The sequence below is a fragment of the Balaenoptera acutorostrata genome, chromosome 12 (genome assembly GCF_949987535.1).
Source record: "Balaenoptera acutorostrata chromosome 12, mBalAcu1.1, whole genome shotgun sequence".
NCBI classification, from domain to species: domain Eukaryota; kingdom Metazoa; phylum Chordata; class Mammalia; order Artiodactyla; family Balaenopteridae; genus Balaenoptera; species Balaenoptera acutorostrata.
The window spans coordinates 61,000,528-61,017,251 of record NC_080075.1 but is presented as its reverse complement, the minus strand read 5'-3'; the positions used below and the strand labels follow the sequence as shown (position 1 = coordinate 61,017,251).

Here is a 16,724-nt window from a genome sequence, read left to right as displayed (position 1 = left end):
AGTAGGAACACAAAGGGAGGATACAAATCAGAATCGGATAATGGGGACGGAAGCATCACAGAGAGAATGGTTCTTGTATTGAGTCTTAAAGCAAGTGCAGGGTTTGTTAAGTGAAAAGAGGGGGAAAAAAAACACTGAAGAAAGATGGCAATGGACGTGTGAGAAAATGGAGATCTGAGCCACTCTTGACTATTTCAGTGAAATGTAAGTAGTCTGGTGAAGCCGAGACAAAGAACATTTATTGGGAGATAGAGACGGCCAAGCTTAGGAATGTAGGCAGGGCTACAATTTCAAAGGTCTTTGGTCCCAAGCTAATGAATTTGGATTTTATCCTGGAAGTTACAGGGATTCATTAAAAGATCTTACATATGTGTATGCCAGATCAAGATTGTGTTTAACAAGATCACTTTGGCAACCAGGTGGAGGATAGTTGGGAGTGGCCAGGATGGGGGAAGGGCATCTCTTAGCGTGCTGTTGCAATAACTCATGTAATAAGCTATAAAAGGCAGTAATGGATATGAGAGACTTCAGGGGGTATGAACTAAAAGATTCGGGGACTGATTTGTTGTGGTGGGGAGACAGCAAGTCAAAGAAAGGAGTCTAAGCTGACTTCTTGGTTTAAGGTTAATCAAAGTGTTATATAAACCAGAAACACCGGTGAGGTGGGTAGTAGCAAGATGAGTTTAATTTGAAACATACTAGGTTTAAGTAAGGGAATCTGTGGAAATAGGTTGAATAGACAATTGAATGTATGGATGGGAGGGTGGACAGTAAATATTAGTAATGGGAAACTAGAGTCAAAGATAAAAGTGATGGTAAAATAGTAGCTGGTTCCTCTAAATTTGTTCAGATACTTTGCATAAGTAAATTACATTCCAATGTATGAAACCTTTTTATAAGAGAACGTTGAATCAGTCAGTACTCTTTGAGGAACTCTGGAGATTGGAAGAGGAGCCATGAAAGTACAAATAAGCAAACGGAGTTTCAATGTTCAAAGTCAAGTCAGACTAACCTCATGACACTGAGAGATCTTTAACTGAAGAGAAAAATGCTGTTGGTACGTGATTTCTGACCTTCATCAGGATGTTTTGCATGACTACACAAAAGCACTTTGGACCAAATGGAAGAATATGGACTGCCTGATAATGCGATTAGGTGGAGTCCTTACTAAATAACGGTGCTCAAAGATTGCTGACTCAGGCTGGATGGAAAGTGACTGATGTGTTGCATGGCACTGGCCTTGCCTTTGGCTAAAGACTTTGTCAGAGTATAGGATAAAGATATAAAAGCCATTCTCACTACATTTGCAATAGATGTCAAAGTTGAAAAATGAAAACAGACTGGATGGCATTCAGGATCCACAGACATCTTAATAGATGCAATTTAAAAAGGGTGGGTCTCAACGTCCTGCACCCAGAGCCCTCAAAATCACCTGCAAGTACTTTTTGACTGAGTTGTGGCTCTCAACCCCATCAACACATCAATTAAATAAATAAACAAATGGAAAAACACATTCGAAGATGAGTTTTCAGGCATTAAATTAAGTAGGAATTCACACACATGTCATAAGGGGACCCACTAAGAAATTGGAGCCATAAAGTTTGAGACAAATGTAATAACTGCTGGTCTTCAGAGACTTCAAGTGATGTCAGTCGGAATAGGAATCATGTTCTATGGGATCATAAAGACTAGAACTAGATAAAAAAGTTATCTTTCTCCATTAATTTCTGTGAAGAACTTGCCCATAGTAGAGTGAATAATAGCGTTGGCTCTGGAACCAGATTTGTCCAGCTCTACTATTTATTATTTGTGTAACCTTAGGCAGGTTTACTTAGTCCTTCCCTATGTAATTTTCCTCACCTGGAGTTGAGGATAATGAGAGGATCCAGCTTATAAGGTTATTGTCAGGACTTACTGAGTTAATGTATGTAAAAGCACTGAGGAAAGTGCCTGATGTGTAGAAATTGCTTTATGTGTTAGCTACTATTGTTGGTAGTAGTTACAGGAGCATAGAGGGTAACTACCCCCTCACCCCGCCCCGCCAAAGGAAATATTAAGTAGAAGAAGAGATTTAGAGAGGCACTCTTTGAGCACCTTTTAAGAATTTATGGATCATTTGTAAGCCAGTGTCTAGAAGTTGGTGACAGTTCCCAAGCAGTGATTGCTGACTCACCCACATAACTCCCGTCAGAGTGTATGGGAAGCAGCTGCAAGCAATAGCCGCCATCCTAGGACCCAGGACAACTTTCTGCTTGGGTACCTGGCAAGCTTAGGTACTTCTTTCATTTCTGAACTCATCTTCTTGCCTTCATACTTTACATATTTAGTTTTCCACACGTGTTTCTGGCCTCTGTGTCAATGGCAATTCAGAATCTCTTTTTCTGGTCCACTGTCCTTAACTCTGATCCCAAGTCCTTACTAGAGAAGGAAAGGGCACCAAGAACCTTTTACTTTTAAAAGTTCCCAGGCATAAACTTAAGTCCACAGAACCACAAGCACACAGCAAATATTAGATTTTCATGGAAAATGAAAAACAGGCTTCTTTGCATCTACTGGGGTTAAGAACAACCTTGATATTTTGGTAGCTGCTAAATCAGCGTGACACTGCTTTTGAATTGCAATGTGGAGCTCCTCACACCACTGAGTTATCTACCCAGTAATCTAACTAAAATGCCTGGGTCGGATCTTAGAATCATATCCATCCATCATTTACTCCACACTATCCCTGAACCATACCTTTCTCCTGGATTGCTATTCCCCATAATGAGTTCCACAGAAGGCTGGTGTCACAAGATATAATCTTCTTGAAAAAATAAAATTTATAGACATATAACTGAGAAACACTGCATATGATCAACAGTGCTTAGGTACTCCCAAAGCAAATTAGCTTCTTAAAAGAACTCCTTTAGTAAGAACCAGTTTACCTGGGTTTAACCTAGTAGTCCCTAGTTTATTCTCTCATAGAATTAGTTTATAGCCCATTAAGACTCAGTTCACTAGTATTTGGTGAAAGAGTTTGGTAGCTACTAATTTTGGCTGATTTTCTTTGAACACTTACGCAGTACTAATTTATTGTTGAAAACAGCCCTTTAATTAGGGCGAACATATGTCCCAGTTTGCCTGGGACTTTCCCAGTTCACTGCTGTTGATCCAGTGTGATTATAATTCTTCCCCCTTTTACTCTCAAAAATGTTCTGGTTCTGATGACCAATTATGTAGACACTCGACCTGTAAGGTGTCTATTATTATCATCTGCTTGCTTGCTTTATTTATTTATTTATTGCCTTTCTACAATTTATCCTCCCTACTGCAGCTGGAATTAAGTGTTAAAAATGCAAGTTAGTTCATTTCATGTCTCAGTTCATAATCTTCCAGTAGATTCCTAGCACTCTTGGAATTAAAGTCCCCTAACCGAGTCTTCCAAGCCTATGGGCTTCAAAGAACTAATGAATTAGCTGCTAGCTATATCCCTGATGTCATTTTTTATCACTCTCCTACTTTTTATAGAGCCTCACTGGGCTCCTTATTGTTCCTAGAACAGATCACATATGCTCCTACCTCAATGCCTTTATACTTGCTAGTTTTTCCCTCTGTCTGGAAATCCTCTCCCCAATTATTCACCTGACTTGTTTCCTCACTGCATTTAGTTTTCTGCTCAAATTTCATTTCCTTTGACCACCCTATCTAAAAGCACTTTCCCTCCTCTTTCTCTGTCTCTTTATCCTGCTGTGCTTTTTGTTTGTGTTTATATTGTCTGAGCTATAACTCTAATACCGCAGTGACATTAGCACTCCAGTACCTCCATTGGAGTGTGTATGTCCTCTTTGTATACCGTTTCTATAATGTTCAGTTCTTCAACATAAATTAGCAAAACAGTTAAAAATAAATGCTCACCCTTGCTCACTTTAGAACACTGACATTTTAAAATAATTTGCCAATTTCATTAATCTCCCTCAGTTCTAGGTATTTTGACTGGCAAGTGCTCTCTTTCGACTGGCATGCAGTGTTTTGAAACATATGGATTAAATCTACCTTTCTCGTTTCCTTGTTTTTCAAAATTGATCTGTAATCGAACCAGAAACATTAAAAGCAGAGACTTTCTAGACACCACCCACTACAGACTCCTAGGAAGACAGGGAAACACACTAAGGAAGGGAAATGTTCCTTCAAGCCCTTCAACAGGTATAGGGACATCTGTCACCTTTTGGTTTGTTCCTCATCAAGCCCTTTGGGAGTTGCCTGTTGCCCACCTGGCAGGGATTTCAATACTGTTGCCCCATCTCATCTCCTACACAGGTGGGACCTGAGCAAAGTTTAATAAGAAGAATATATCATCCCCCTGTGGATGCAGTGAGCGGCCCAAGTTTCAGATAGTGTTATAACCTTGGGATCATAGTATCAAAGGAACTCTTTCTTTGTATCTTCTCACTCTGCTCTACTCTCCATCCTAAATCAAGCTCTTACCATGAAGCAGCAAAGATAGGGTTCATGATCTCTAGACATCATCTTAATACTGGCCATTTCAGAAGAATTAAAATCCTTCCCTTTCCCAGCATACATATCAATTCCCCAATAGGATTCTCGTCGGTTCCATTTAGTTCATCCTAAGCCAATGCATATAAATATAAAGGCAAACAGACAAGGTAGATATAACCCTAGAAATGAATGCTATACTATAGTCATTTAAAAACTTTCTTTAGAGCAATTCCTACTCATCACCCCATGGTTTATCTTCCCAATGTATCCTCCCTTTCATCACAGCACACATTTGATCCACTGAAGAAGGCATAAACATTTTAGCTTGGTTTCTACCTTCCCTCCCAGCCTTATGTTGCTTTTTGACTTGTCCTGGATTAATGTTTTGTTATCAGTCTCTGGAATGGTTCTCTTCTTTAACTTTACATCCTGCACCTTTATTAATGAATTCTTTGAGAGAAAGGACTGTGTCTCAGTCATCATTTTATACACAAAAGCACAGCGTTTGGAAATAGTAGATGCTCAGTAAATGCTTACTGAATGAATAACAATAATAGCTACCATTTATTGAGTAATTATTATGTGCTAGGAACTAAACATATTACATGCTTTATCTCATCGGTTCTTACAAAAAGAATGAAGTAATCATTTAAAATAGTTCTTTGGTATCTCCTTAGTGCAGGTGTGATTTGTTAGAGTATTTGAATACTTTTACATGATTTTCAATAATAAATACATTACTTAGAGTAAGTAAAGGATATTCATTTAGCCACTCAGTTATCCATCAGACATTAATTGTCTACTTTGTGTCAGGAAATGGTAGTGGAGATACAAAATTAAGAGGTATCACAAATCTGGTCACAATCCTGGCTCGACCTTTCTGTACTCCCACCCCCTCACCTCCCATTCCCCTGCCACTGCCTTCAGAAGAAAGTTCCATCTTCTTAACAAGATAAGGGAATTTTTTTTTTTTTCTGCCATCGCATTTCCAGGCTCACCGCTGGCTAATCCACACCTCAAATCTCAGCAACAGCAAAACACTGATAGAGATCAGTCTATTGATTACCTTTGAGGGGAAAAATGTCTGGAAAGGGTTATCAGGGGACCTTTTGAGGTGCTGATAATGGTTCTGTGTCTTGATCTAGGTGCTGAATACATGGACACGTGAGTGAATTCTATTTATGAAAATGCATTGAACCGCACAGCCACATGTTTTTGTGGCTATACTACACTTCAATAAAGAGTCAAAAACAAGTCAACAGGGCTTCCCTGGTGGCACAGTGGTTGAGAATCTGCCTGCCAATGCAGGGGACACGGGTTCGAGCCGTGGTCTGGGAGGATCCCACATGCCGCGGAGCGACTAGGCCCGTGAGCCACAACTACTGAGCCTGCGCGTCTGGAGCCTGTGCTCCGCAACACGATAGTGAGAGGCCCGCGCACCGCGATGAAGAGTGGCCCCCACTTGCCGCAACTAGAGAAAGCCCTCGCACAGAAACCAAGACCCAACACAGCCATAAATAAAATAAATAAACAAACAAACAAACAAACAAACAAACAGGAGCTGTTGTTTAAAAAAAAAAAAACACAAGTCAACACAACCAAAAAGCCACCTCTTGCAATGCTGAACTATTTGTTGTTTCCCATCCCTAATGTGGCATATTTTCCTCTTTCCTCCAGACTTTTGCATATGCTGCCGCCTCCCTGGGTCACCACTGGCCTGTTTTATTAACTTTTTCCCATAGTTCTCTATGAGACTGCTTTGCGACAGCCTGTTCCTGTGATTCTCTGCCCCACCAGACTAAGTTCTTCAGTGCTGTGTCTCCTGGTATTTAATGTAGCTCCAGGAACTCAATGAGTTTAGTATAGCGACAGAACCACATAATTTCACTGGTGCGAAATGCTGGGAGAGCTCAATTCTAAGTGCTCTGGGAACACAATAAAAAAAAGCACACAGGCATACAAATACACAAGTACACAAACATATCTTCTACAGTAGGCTGAATCAAAAGAGAACGTATGATTTGTGCCTTTATCACCTCCCCAAAACAACAAAAACAATACTCAGAAGACTTTTCTATACTTTTAGAATAGCTATGCATGTATATGGATGAAGCTATTCAAGTTGGAACTTAAATTGGCATTCTGTAAGCTAGGCACCCTTCTACTCTTTTTGCATAGGGACCCATTAAATAGCTTGTCCTTTGTGTTAAAACCATAGGCCTGGGTTTAATCAATTCTTTCAGAGTTAACTATTGATATTTCCAGGGGATTTTTCCATGATCGGATGACAGCTATATTTCATCCTATGTATTAACTCTGGTCAGTTAGTGGTGAGTGCCTGCAACAATCCACTGAGAATGACTCTGAGACGAATCTAGGCTGAGTCAGTGACGATGACATGATTGATGTTTGCCACGGATGCTGTGAGGTCAGGGAGGGCAGTGAATGCACTACCCCTCATCTGGATTCTAAATCATCATTTAGCATAACAACAAGGTCATGCCCAGATTATCTTTCTGCAGGATTTGTCAGAGCTAGTGACATGTTAGCATGTCCTCTGAATATCTGAGATGGAGATTCATTTTATACAATATATCACAGATGCTGTTTTTGGATAATGGAACCTTTGATTTCACCAAAGATGTTGAAGAAAAATTCCTTCTCACATCCCATTTTGGAAGATGTGGTTTGGAAGGTCACAACCTTGCTGAACTTTTGGAGATCTGGTTCTCAAACTAGTCAATGAATATTTATTAGATGTTTCCTTGAAAAATAGATAAAATTATCCAGTAAATCGGGCACATTTTGTTTTAGCTAGACCCAAGTGGATTATTGAGGAAAAAAAATGAGCTTTGGGACATATATTCTCTAAATTAGTTATTTATTTAGTCTGTGTTCCCCAAAAGCTCACAGGCCTAAACTGTGGCTTTGGGACACACATACTGAACAAAAGCTAAGCATATAAGTGTTACTTCAATTTTGTTTCTTTGTAACGAAACTTTGGGTGGCTGGTATTTAGCATAGTGTGTTTTTGTTTTAGTTTTTCAGTGCTTTGAATTGCTTAGGAAATTATGTGCTTTAAGTTAATTATTATGGCTGTTTGTTGATAGTGTTGTTGATCGTTGATAGTTTAAAAAGTGTAACCTATTAGGGACTATAGATTTATGGGAACTGCAGGAACCCCATTTTTTGCTTAAGTCGCTAATCTTTTGATTTTCTTTCCCTATCCCTTACATGAATCACAGTAGATCTTTATCTTTTTAAGGCAAAAGAATATTTAAATTAATAGCAGCAGAATCGTCTCTGGGGAAACAATATAACAAATGATCTTGAATGTGTAACAGAGTAAAAATAGAGTGCACACGCCTGATAAAAAGTAAAAATAGGGGCTTCCCTGGTGGCGCAGTGGTTGAGAATCTGCCTGCCAATGCAGGGAACACGGGTTCGAGCCCTGGTCGGAGAAGATCCCACATGTCGCGGAGCAACTAGGCCCGTGAGCCGTAACTACTGAGCCTGCGCGTCTGGAGCCTGTGCTCCGCAACAAGAGAGGCCGCGATAGTGAAAGGCCCGCGCATCGCGATGAAGAGTGGCCCCCGCTTGCTGCAACTAGAGAAAGCCCTCGCACAGCAACGAAGACCCAACACAGCCAAAAATAAATAATAAATAAATGATAAATAAATTTTAAAAAAAAGTAAAAAGAGGTAATCTTTCATTACTTTCTCTTTGCAAAAAAATAAGTGAATAACTTCTTTATAATTTGTATTGCCATAGTTAAAATACATTTCATTATAATTTTCATAAAACTAATACACAACTCCACAATACTGGTGAAAATTTTATGCTGAATTCCTGAAGGTCCGATGCTCATAAGCATCATATAAAATGTAAGTTGAATGCCAAGTAGAGCTCTTGTTCTTCATTTAAAATTTTGAATTGGAATTTAAATGCAGTTTAATATGTCTGTGAGATGGGTCCCTGAATACAATACTAACTTTCATTTAAACGATTTTTATCTCATTTTATCATTTTTATACAAATCATCTTTGCTACATAACAGTGAAGACTGGGGGAAGGATGTAAAAATTTTGACACACATTTATCGAAAAGTAGGTAATATGATAGGGAGGGAAAGAAAATGGAGTACAGTCCCTTCTCTTTAAAATAACAGTTTAACCTCTATTTCTGAAAAGCGTCCAGTCAACAATTTATAAATGTTAGTTTATAAAGAGCAATCAATACTATTTCTTATATAGCTGGTGCTCAGAAACATTGTTTCAAATGATTAGTTTACTCATTAAACAGATTAAGTGGACAATAATCTGAGAATAACATGGTTTGCTGTCCCTTCTTGTCAGACACTATGCTGAATACTTTTCGTACATTAATTTTTTCATACATTAATCTATTTGTTTCTATTTTTAAAAGGCCAAGAAAGAGTTGCAGGACAGGAAAACACAGAGGCTAAGAAGAGGCTTCAAATCCTGCCTCTTCTGTTTACTTGTTGTGTGACCTTGGGCATATTACCAACATTTCTGTGCATAACTATTCACAGAATGGTTGCCAATCTTGTAGGGTAATTGTTAGAATTTATGAATTAATATATGTGACTTCCTTAGAAGTGTGCTTGGAAAAGAGTGGAGTTCAACGCATGTCAGGATAGTTATTAGGTAACTTGCCCAACATGACAATAAGAAGTGTAGCTGGGATTTTGTGGATTTGTCTGAATCTAGAACTCAGGGTTTTAACCAAAAAAAAGAATTTTTATTTCTTAATATTTTATCCATATGGGTAAGGCAGTGGTAATATTAGTTAAGATTTGGAAATAGTTTTTAAAATTATATTTCTTTGAATGAAATTCAACAACAGCTTGCGATGGATAATAGCATAATAACAGCATAATAGATAATAGTATATATGTCATTTTACATATGATTGCACCTTATCTCTCAGAGGGCAAGCTGCTGGAGAAACTAAAGAACTAGAGTTATTATTACTATTATATATTATTATTAATTGGAATATAATACATTACTATGAATAGGGTAAATATTCAATGGATTCTTCTATCTCTACCTAAAACAGACCTTGTTCAGAAAAATGATTTAAGAAATGCCTTTTTAACCGGTGCCCTTCTCTTCTATTAAGATATGACTTAATTTTTGAAAGTTTTTTTAATATTCATGAGGGAATATATATCTGTATCTATTTATTTTTTATATCTTAAATGATAGTTTCCAGACTCACCATGGTATGATTTGGAGTAAGAGGGGAATTCAATTTCATAATCAATCAGTTCAAGAGTATTTAATCAATATCTGCCAAATATTCAAAGTTAATGGTGGGTTAATTCTAGAAACTGACTTGAAAGGAATTTAAGAATTCATCTATACTCTCTTTGAGATGTGATCACCCTTCTGTTTAATATTTCTAGTGACAGGGAAGTTAGTCTCAAGAAAAATCCATTTGATTTTAACATTGCTTACAAAGATGGTACCACCATTTACAGGCCATTAAGCTAAACTCTTTATTTGAACTTTGCCAATTTATCCCTTCAGTATGGTCATTGCTGTCCATAATTTGCAGAGAAGAGAAATAGAGGCTTAAAAAGATGATGTTACCTGTCCAAAGTCACACGGCCGTTAATACATTGAAGAGCCAGACCTGAAACTCAGGCTGTCAGACTCCAATCAATCACCCTCAGCACTCATAACTCTAATCACCCACTTTCTCGAAGAGTCCTCTTTACCCTGAGCTGAAATCTAGAGGAGTTATTTATTTTATCTCTACCTGCATTCAACCCAGAATCATTTCTGCAGACCTCAGAGAGCCCAGCCTTCAGCTCCTACTTAAATGAAAGGAGTCTTTTGTAACCCTTCATTGCCTCTTGGTATTGTGGCCAGTGTTAGTTTCTTATTCATATGTATTGATATGTGATAAATTAATATATCTTCTGAGTAAAATCACACACCCTCTCTCCAAAGTTCTTGACATTTAGAAAGGCAAAAGGCGAAAAAGAGAATGATTTGCCTAATCCTTAGAAAACTGTTGCTATCCAAACTTAATATGCCCTTTCAAGATGACTATTTGATAATTTGCTAAAACAATATGAAATTTCATTTAGCAGCTATAGTTAAGAACCATAATGTCACATATACATATATATTTTTTTACCTCTCAATAATTGTGGTCAGCATTCACATAGGTTTCAGCCTAGGGAGTATGAGAGATATCAAATAGATCTATATCAGTACTTTATTGTACAGAAAACTTCTTTTTAAATACGTTGAAACTTTTAAATAGGAACGCCCTGTCAGCGAAGATTACATCAATCAAACTTCCAGAAAAGTCATCTTTCTTGGAAAGATTACACTTTTTTATCTTCAGCTGTGGTTCTGTTAACCCCCGCCCCACCAATGAAATAAACTGGACTGGTTACCACTTTTTTACTGCAAAAAGAAAGGGCTTCTCAATGTTGGTTGCACATTAGGATTTCATGGGATAGATTAAAAAAATAAACTACCTTTGCCTGGACCCCATGAGCATATTTAGTTGACGCAGCGGACATCACCCCCACCAAGTGATTTTAAAGTGTTGAGAACCATGGATCATCTCATAGGAAGAAGTTGATGAAATAGGAAAGGCCATTTTCTCCTCAGCTAAGTGCCATGGGAATTTGTTCCCCTTTCATTACTTTATATACCTGAAAACTACTTTAATAATTCTCTGCCATGGAATTTTCTTCTAATATCTCACCAGGACATTTGAAATAGAAGTGTAATTTTAAGTAATTGAAAGAGGAGCAGTATGGGCAGATGGGTTCTGATCAGGTGACCTGGATCCCTTCACCTTCCATTGACTGACCTTGGAGAAACTATACAGCCTCTCGGGCCTTCTAACTCCTCACCAGGACCATCTACTAGTCTCATGCCTAATGTCATTAAAAAAATCTTGAAATCTTCAGTGGTTTGTCTGGGACCACTCAATTTTTTAATCACTGGAGAAAATTATATTTTATTTGAAGTTTGCAAGGGAATTTTTGTTTTAGAGTAACCATTGTTATCATTTCCTTGAAACTTAATGACCTTTCCTCTGGATCACAATTTTCCATGCCTTTGGAAAAGCATACAAATTCTCCCCCAACAGTTTCAGGGATATTGTTCATACAAATTCTTACTTCCATACAAATTCTCCCCCCAACATTTTCAGGGATATTGTTTGCCATCAAAGCCCCTAAAAATTCTGTTCCCCTTGCTCATTGCAGCACCATCAACCAGGCCCAGGAACTATCCAATCTGGCCCTTCACAGACAGAATCCTCATATCTGTGCCCTATGCTCTTAGGACAAATGTCAACTTTCCTGTTATCCTTGGCCACTGTAAATTTGCTTCTACATCAGCTAACTATAGCATAGAGCATTCACGTCATTTTTTTTTTCCACACAAGACTGTCAACATTTCCAATTCTCTTCTCAAAATACGATCTCAAGATTTTCTAACACGTACAGTCATCACCGAATGCTTAAGAAGTCATAAGTCATTAGTAGTTGATGCTCAATTTTTTTTCCATAGATGACATACTATATATATAAAATAGCAGTAAGTCATTCTTTGTTACTTATATTGCACTTCTTAAATTTGTTTGCTAAAGAAAAACAGGAACAGGAACAGACATTTCTCACGAGAAGTGCACCCTTGAAATGTACTTGGCAATTAGCAAATGAGAAAACAGTAGATGATGTCATATGCGTATTGCATCTTATCACAAATACTAGAAATACTAGTGACATAATTTAGAATAACATTTTACATATTGAAAATTGACAAAACTCTTGCTGTGCTGGTGCTGTTCCTTTTCGAAAGCCGGCTGGTATGTAGTGTTTAAGTATTTTAAAACCATCCTTTTGTAGGCCTGTTCCACTTTAGCTAAAGTTATGACAGCATAGTTAGCTCTGTTAGTTTAAAAAAAGAAGGCATAGTTTATTCGCTCTCCCTCTCTCTCTCTCTCCTGCAGATACAGAATATTAGTATTGGCTTGGCCAAAAAGTTTGCTTGTAACAGCTTACGGAAGAACCCGAACGAACTTTTTGGCCAAGCTAATATTTTTAAATGAAGTAAAATAGCCTATTTTAGAGATGTGGAAAGGGTTAGTTTGAATGTGTTGTTAATTTAACATGCTGTCAGTTTAAATAGACTAGACATGAACAGGAGTAATTTGATGAAAATTTATAATAATAATATTTTAGTCATGATAATGTATTCTAACTGAAATAGAACCATTTTTTCTCTTTCCCTGACACTTTTTTTTGGTAATAGAGAACGTCCACAACTTGAAAGAAACCATTACATAACTAAAGTCACTTCACCTGTATCCTTTTCCCAGCTATCTAATTTATCCAAAGAACATCTCCTTGGTCAGTATTACAAGCTGTTTTATTACTTTTTTACACTTGTTTATTAATCATTTTCCATGTCATGTTTTGTCATCAGAGAAGGAAAACATCGTATTCAATTTTTGTTTCTTTTTTTTTATCTCACATTCTATCTTAAGATTAAAAAACTTAAGAGTTGGTTCAAATCTTCCTTGAAATATAGACACAATATTCTCAGCAAGAGAAGTTTTGAATTTAAATTCCATTATCTTGTGTAAAAATTCTTTTAGTTCAATCTTGAAAACACACACACATTTTATAGATATGACCTGCAATTTTCCCCCCTGACTTTTGTGTTTTGCAGAGGTTCACAGATTTTGCTAACAATTTTAAAAGAACTGCTTAATGATCTAATGATTACAATTTGGTAATTAGCTGGAATAGCATTTCAACATGTAACTGATATGCTGTGGCTGGGTTAACAAGTATCCTGGAAACTAGACTAGAGTAACAGCGATTCTGATATTGTTCTTGTCTTCATATTCATGCTTTACTTTGGACCCCGAGACATCTAGCTTTTGTGATTCTGCCACTATCTACTGTTCCCCGAACATTACCGATGGCAAAACTATAGTCATATAGCTTTCCCCTCAAGCTCCATAGTTTTCAGTCATTAGCCAAAAAGAAAGAAAATGTCGAAGGTACTGAGAAAAGTCTAGTGCTTAAAGCTGGTTTCAGCAATTTCAACTTGCGCAAGACCCCATGTTTGTGAAAACAACCCAAGAATCTTTGAACAGGATGTAATCAACCTCCGATCTGCTGAGAAACACTGCAAAAATGACTTCAGCTGCCAAAAATAATAACGTCGTTTACAAGCAGCTCTTCCTAGGTCTAAGGAAGAACTAGCCACACATGTTAAGTTTATGCTGGATTTGGACGCATAAGCAAGGTAAAGGGCGAATCCTCCCTCCCTCCCCTAAAATACACTGCATCAGAACCCACGAGAAGCTGGGGCCCATTTCAAAGGTGCTGGCAATATCGAGGGAGATTCCTATCCCCAGAAATCCGAACAGTAAGTGACCCCGGACAAGGGGATTCTATTTGGGAGCAATTCCATGCTGCCAACTTTCCCTCTGTAACCAAGCTGCCCTGTCTTGCGAAGGCAGAGCTGTTAAATACCTCTTAGTCACCAGCCCCAACCCAAACCTTTCTTTTTCTTCCAAAATATTATCTGGCAGCTTCCCTTAAGGGACATCAAGAGCTTGGGAGGAAATATTCACGAATGATCTTTTAGATAACGTTTCATCACAAAAGCCCTGCACCTACCTCTGTGGAGCTGGGCTGATCAGTCCGCATGGGCTGGATGTGAAAAAAGACCCGGGGTGATGGTTTCTCCAAATTTACCAGAAAGAAAGGACCTGGGATGCTTGTCCTTTAAGTGTCTCTAAACATGGTTTGCATAGCTGGATCTCTGCTTATCTGTGCCTTTCGGCTTTCGCTTCCATACATGGATCTGTTCCCAACAGTAACTCCAAGCTGTCGAAAAGAAGCTATCTGGCAGCACTCCGCTTCATCCAACACATGGCTGATAAAAATACACATATAGAGATCCTTCCAGCCAGGCGCATTTCCCACCCCACCATCCTGCCACTATGCCTCTTCGCAAATACACGTTCCGATTGGCATTTTTGCTCTCCAGACATTTAGAGAACAACCAGTTTTTACCTGATTCCCACATAGAGCTTTTAGGAGATGGGTTTCCTGAGCTCTGTGAAAACAGAGATATGATTACAATTCCTTACTAGGGTTTTCATCCTTAAAGATTTTAGTGATAAGATATATATGTGAGACCTGAAAAATATTAGGGAATGAATGAATGAATGGCTGAACAATGGATAACACCGTATAGGGATGAATAAATACACAAGGTATTTCTTTAACTGGGAATAGTTGTTAATACTCTGGATTGTTTGTCTTAAAGGGTAAGGCAGTAGCACCTGGTCAAAGTAATCAAGATCTCTAAGAGAGGAGGAAGGGCCAGGTTCTTATTGGAACGGCTTCTCACTTAGGATAATTGGGGCAGTTCCTACTAAGCAGCCATCTAGCATATGGTTTGAGATTCAGGAAACTTTTTTTTTCTTTAATGTTAAAGAATGTAAACCTGAATGGAATACTAATTACTACATTTGTTAACTGTCAGTGGTACTTTAACTGACACATAACTGTGACCTACATTTTAAGTGGTGGGATGGGTGTGGAGGGGGATAAATCCTGCTCTGTCCAATAGAGAGGTGAGACGTACTCCCCTAGGAAGTCCCAGTTCTTTTGAAATCTAGCTTTTCCGGTTTTAAATTTCTCTCTCTCTCTTTTTTTTCAATTTGTTGTTACTTGTGTAATAAGAGGTCAGAATATGGAGAGAGAGAGAGAGAGAGAGACCTTTCAAATAACATTTTCCCATTGGTTAACTTTTTCAAAATCATGTTAAAACTCTTGTAGAATCTCTTGTTAGAAAAAAAGAAGAAAAAAGAAATTTGAGGCATACAGGCAAAATTCATTTTGGTATATTGAAATGGAGCAAATTTGCTTAAAATATTCCAGAGGAAGAAGGGAGGGATGGACAAAACAAGATTAACAAAATGATCATTTTTGCAGGTAGTCTATAGGTACACCTATCAACCTGTGAATAGAGAGGTCATTATATTACCTTCTCTACTTTGTGTAGGTTTTAACATTTCTATAGAAGAAAAAAGAGAGAAGGATACAAAACATATATTTATGACAAGTTAGAAAACTCCTAGGTTTTAGTAATCCCTGTGCAACAGCACTAAGCCCAGAACAATAGGAGGCAACATTGTTTCTTATTAAAAATATTCTGGGGGCTTCCCTGGTGGCACAGTGGTTGAGAATCTGCCTGCCAATGCAGGGGACACGGGTTCGAGCCCTGGTCTGGGAAGATCGCACATGCCACGGAGCAGCTGGGCCCGTGAGCCGCAATTACTGAGACTGCGCGTTTGGAGCCTGTGCTCTGCAACAAGAGAGGCCGCGATAGTGAGAGGCCCGCGCACCACAATGAAGAGTGACCCCCACTCGCCACAACTAGAGAAAGCCCTCGCACAGAAACGAAGACCCAACACAGCCATAAATAAATTAATTAATTAATTTAAAAAAAATTCTGTTATTCCAACCTCTCCCTCCCTCCCTACCAGCAATTTATATATATGTAAATATTATATTTATGTATTTATATAAATATTTATATATTTATATATACATTTTATGTATAATATATTAGACATTATCTGCATAATAATCTATTCCCTTTATATTATTATATATTCTATATAATAATAATAATAATTTATATTTAGTGAAAATTGAGATATGATATTTAAAAAGCTGACTAAACGTAGCTCAGTGATGGGCTTGGTAGAAGGTGACCTTACCCAGGAGTCATTCAATACCCTCCCTTCCTTGCCTTTTTCTACTATAGAAGTGCAAAAGCAAAACTCTTTTTTCTCCTTGTCCCTTGCAGCTAGGGATGACCATATAACACCGTTCTGGCCAAGCATGTGTAAACAGGAGGCCCCTGGGTGTGACTTCAGGAAAGCTTTTATTTATCTGTTAAAAAGTGACAGGTTCAGCTTTTACCTGTCTTGTCCTTTTACCCCTTCCACCTAGTTCCTTCTGAGAGAGCAAACTCAAGCCTGAAATTGCAGCTGCTGTTTGATGACCAGGAGGGGATAAGCAGGAGGACAAAGGCCTGCAAAGCAAGGAAGGTAGACCAGACAGACGAAAGAATTTCAGTTCTTGCCAGCAATCTTGAGTTGCTGTAGTGATCTTGATCTCCCCACCTCGGACTTCTTGTCAGGAGAGAAAAATA

The 16,724-nt window shown here is 38.1% G+C and overlaps 1 protein-coding gene across 9 annotated transcripts in view; it reads right to left on the bottom strand.

Moving 5' to 3' along the window:
• SLC8A1 (solute carrier family 8 member A1) overlaps positions 1–14,259 on the bottom strand; it is a 413,446-nt gene extending 399,187 nt beyond the window's left edge. For 6 of the 9 annotated variants that reach the window (XM_007167113.3, XM_028162332.2, XM_057558357.1 and 3 more), the window contains exon 1: positions 14,171–14,259. In XM_007167113.3, coding sequence (XP_007167175.1) covers positions 14,171–14,200 — 30 coding nt within the window. In that variant the 5' untranslated portion in view covers positions 14,201–14,259. Of the gene's footprint in view, positions 1–10,647; positions 10,687–14,170 lie in introns of all 9 variants that reach the window. The other 3 variants (XM_057558360.1, XM_028162331.2, XM_007167114.2) reach the window with 3 other exon arrangements.
• Positions 14,260–16,724: the final 2,465 nt, after the last annotated feature.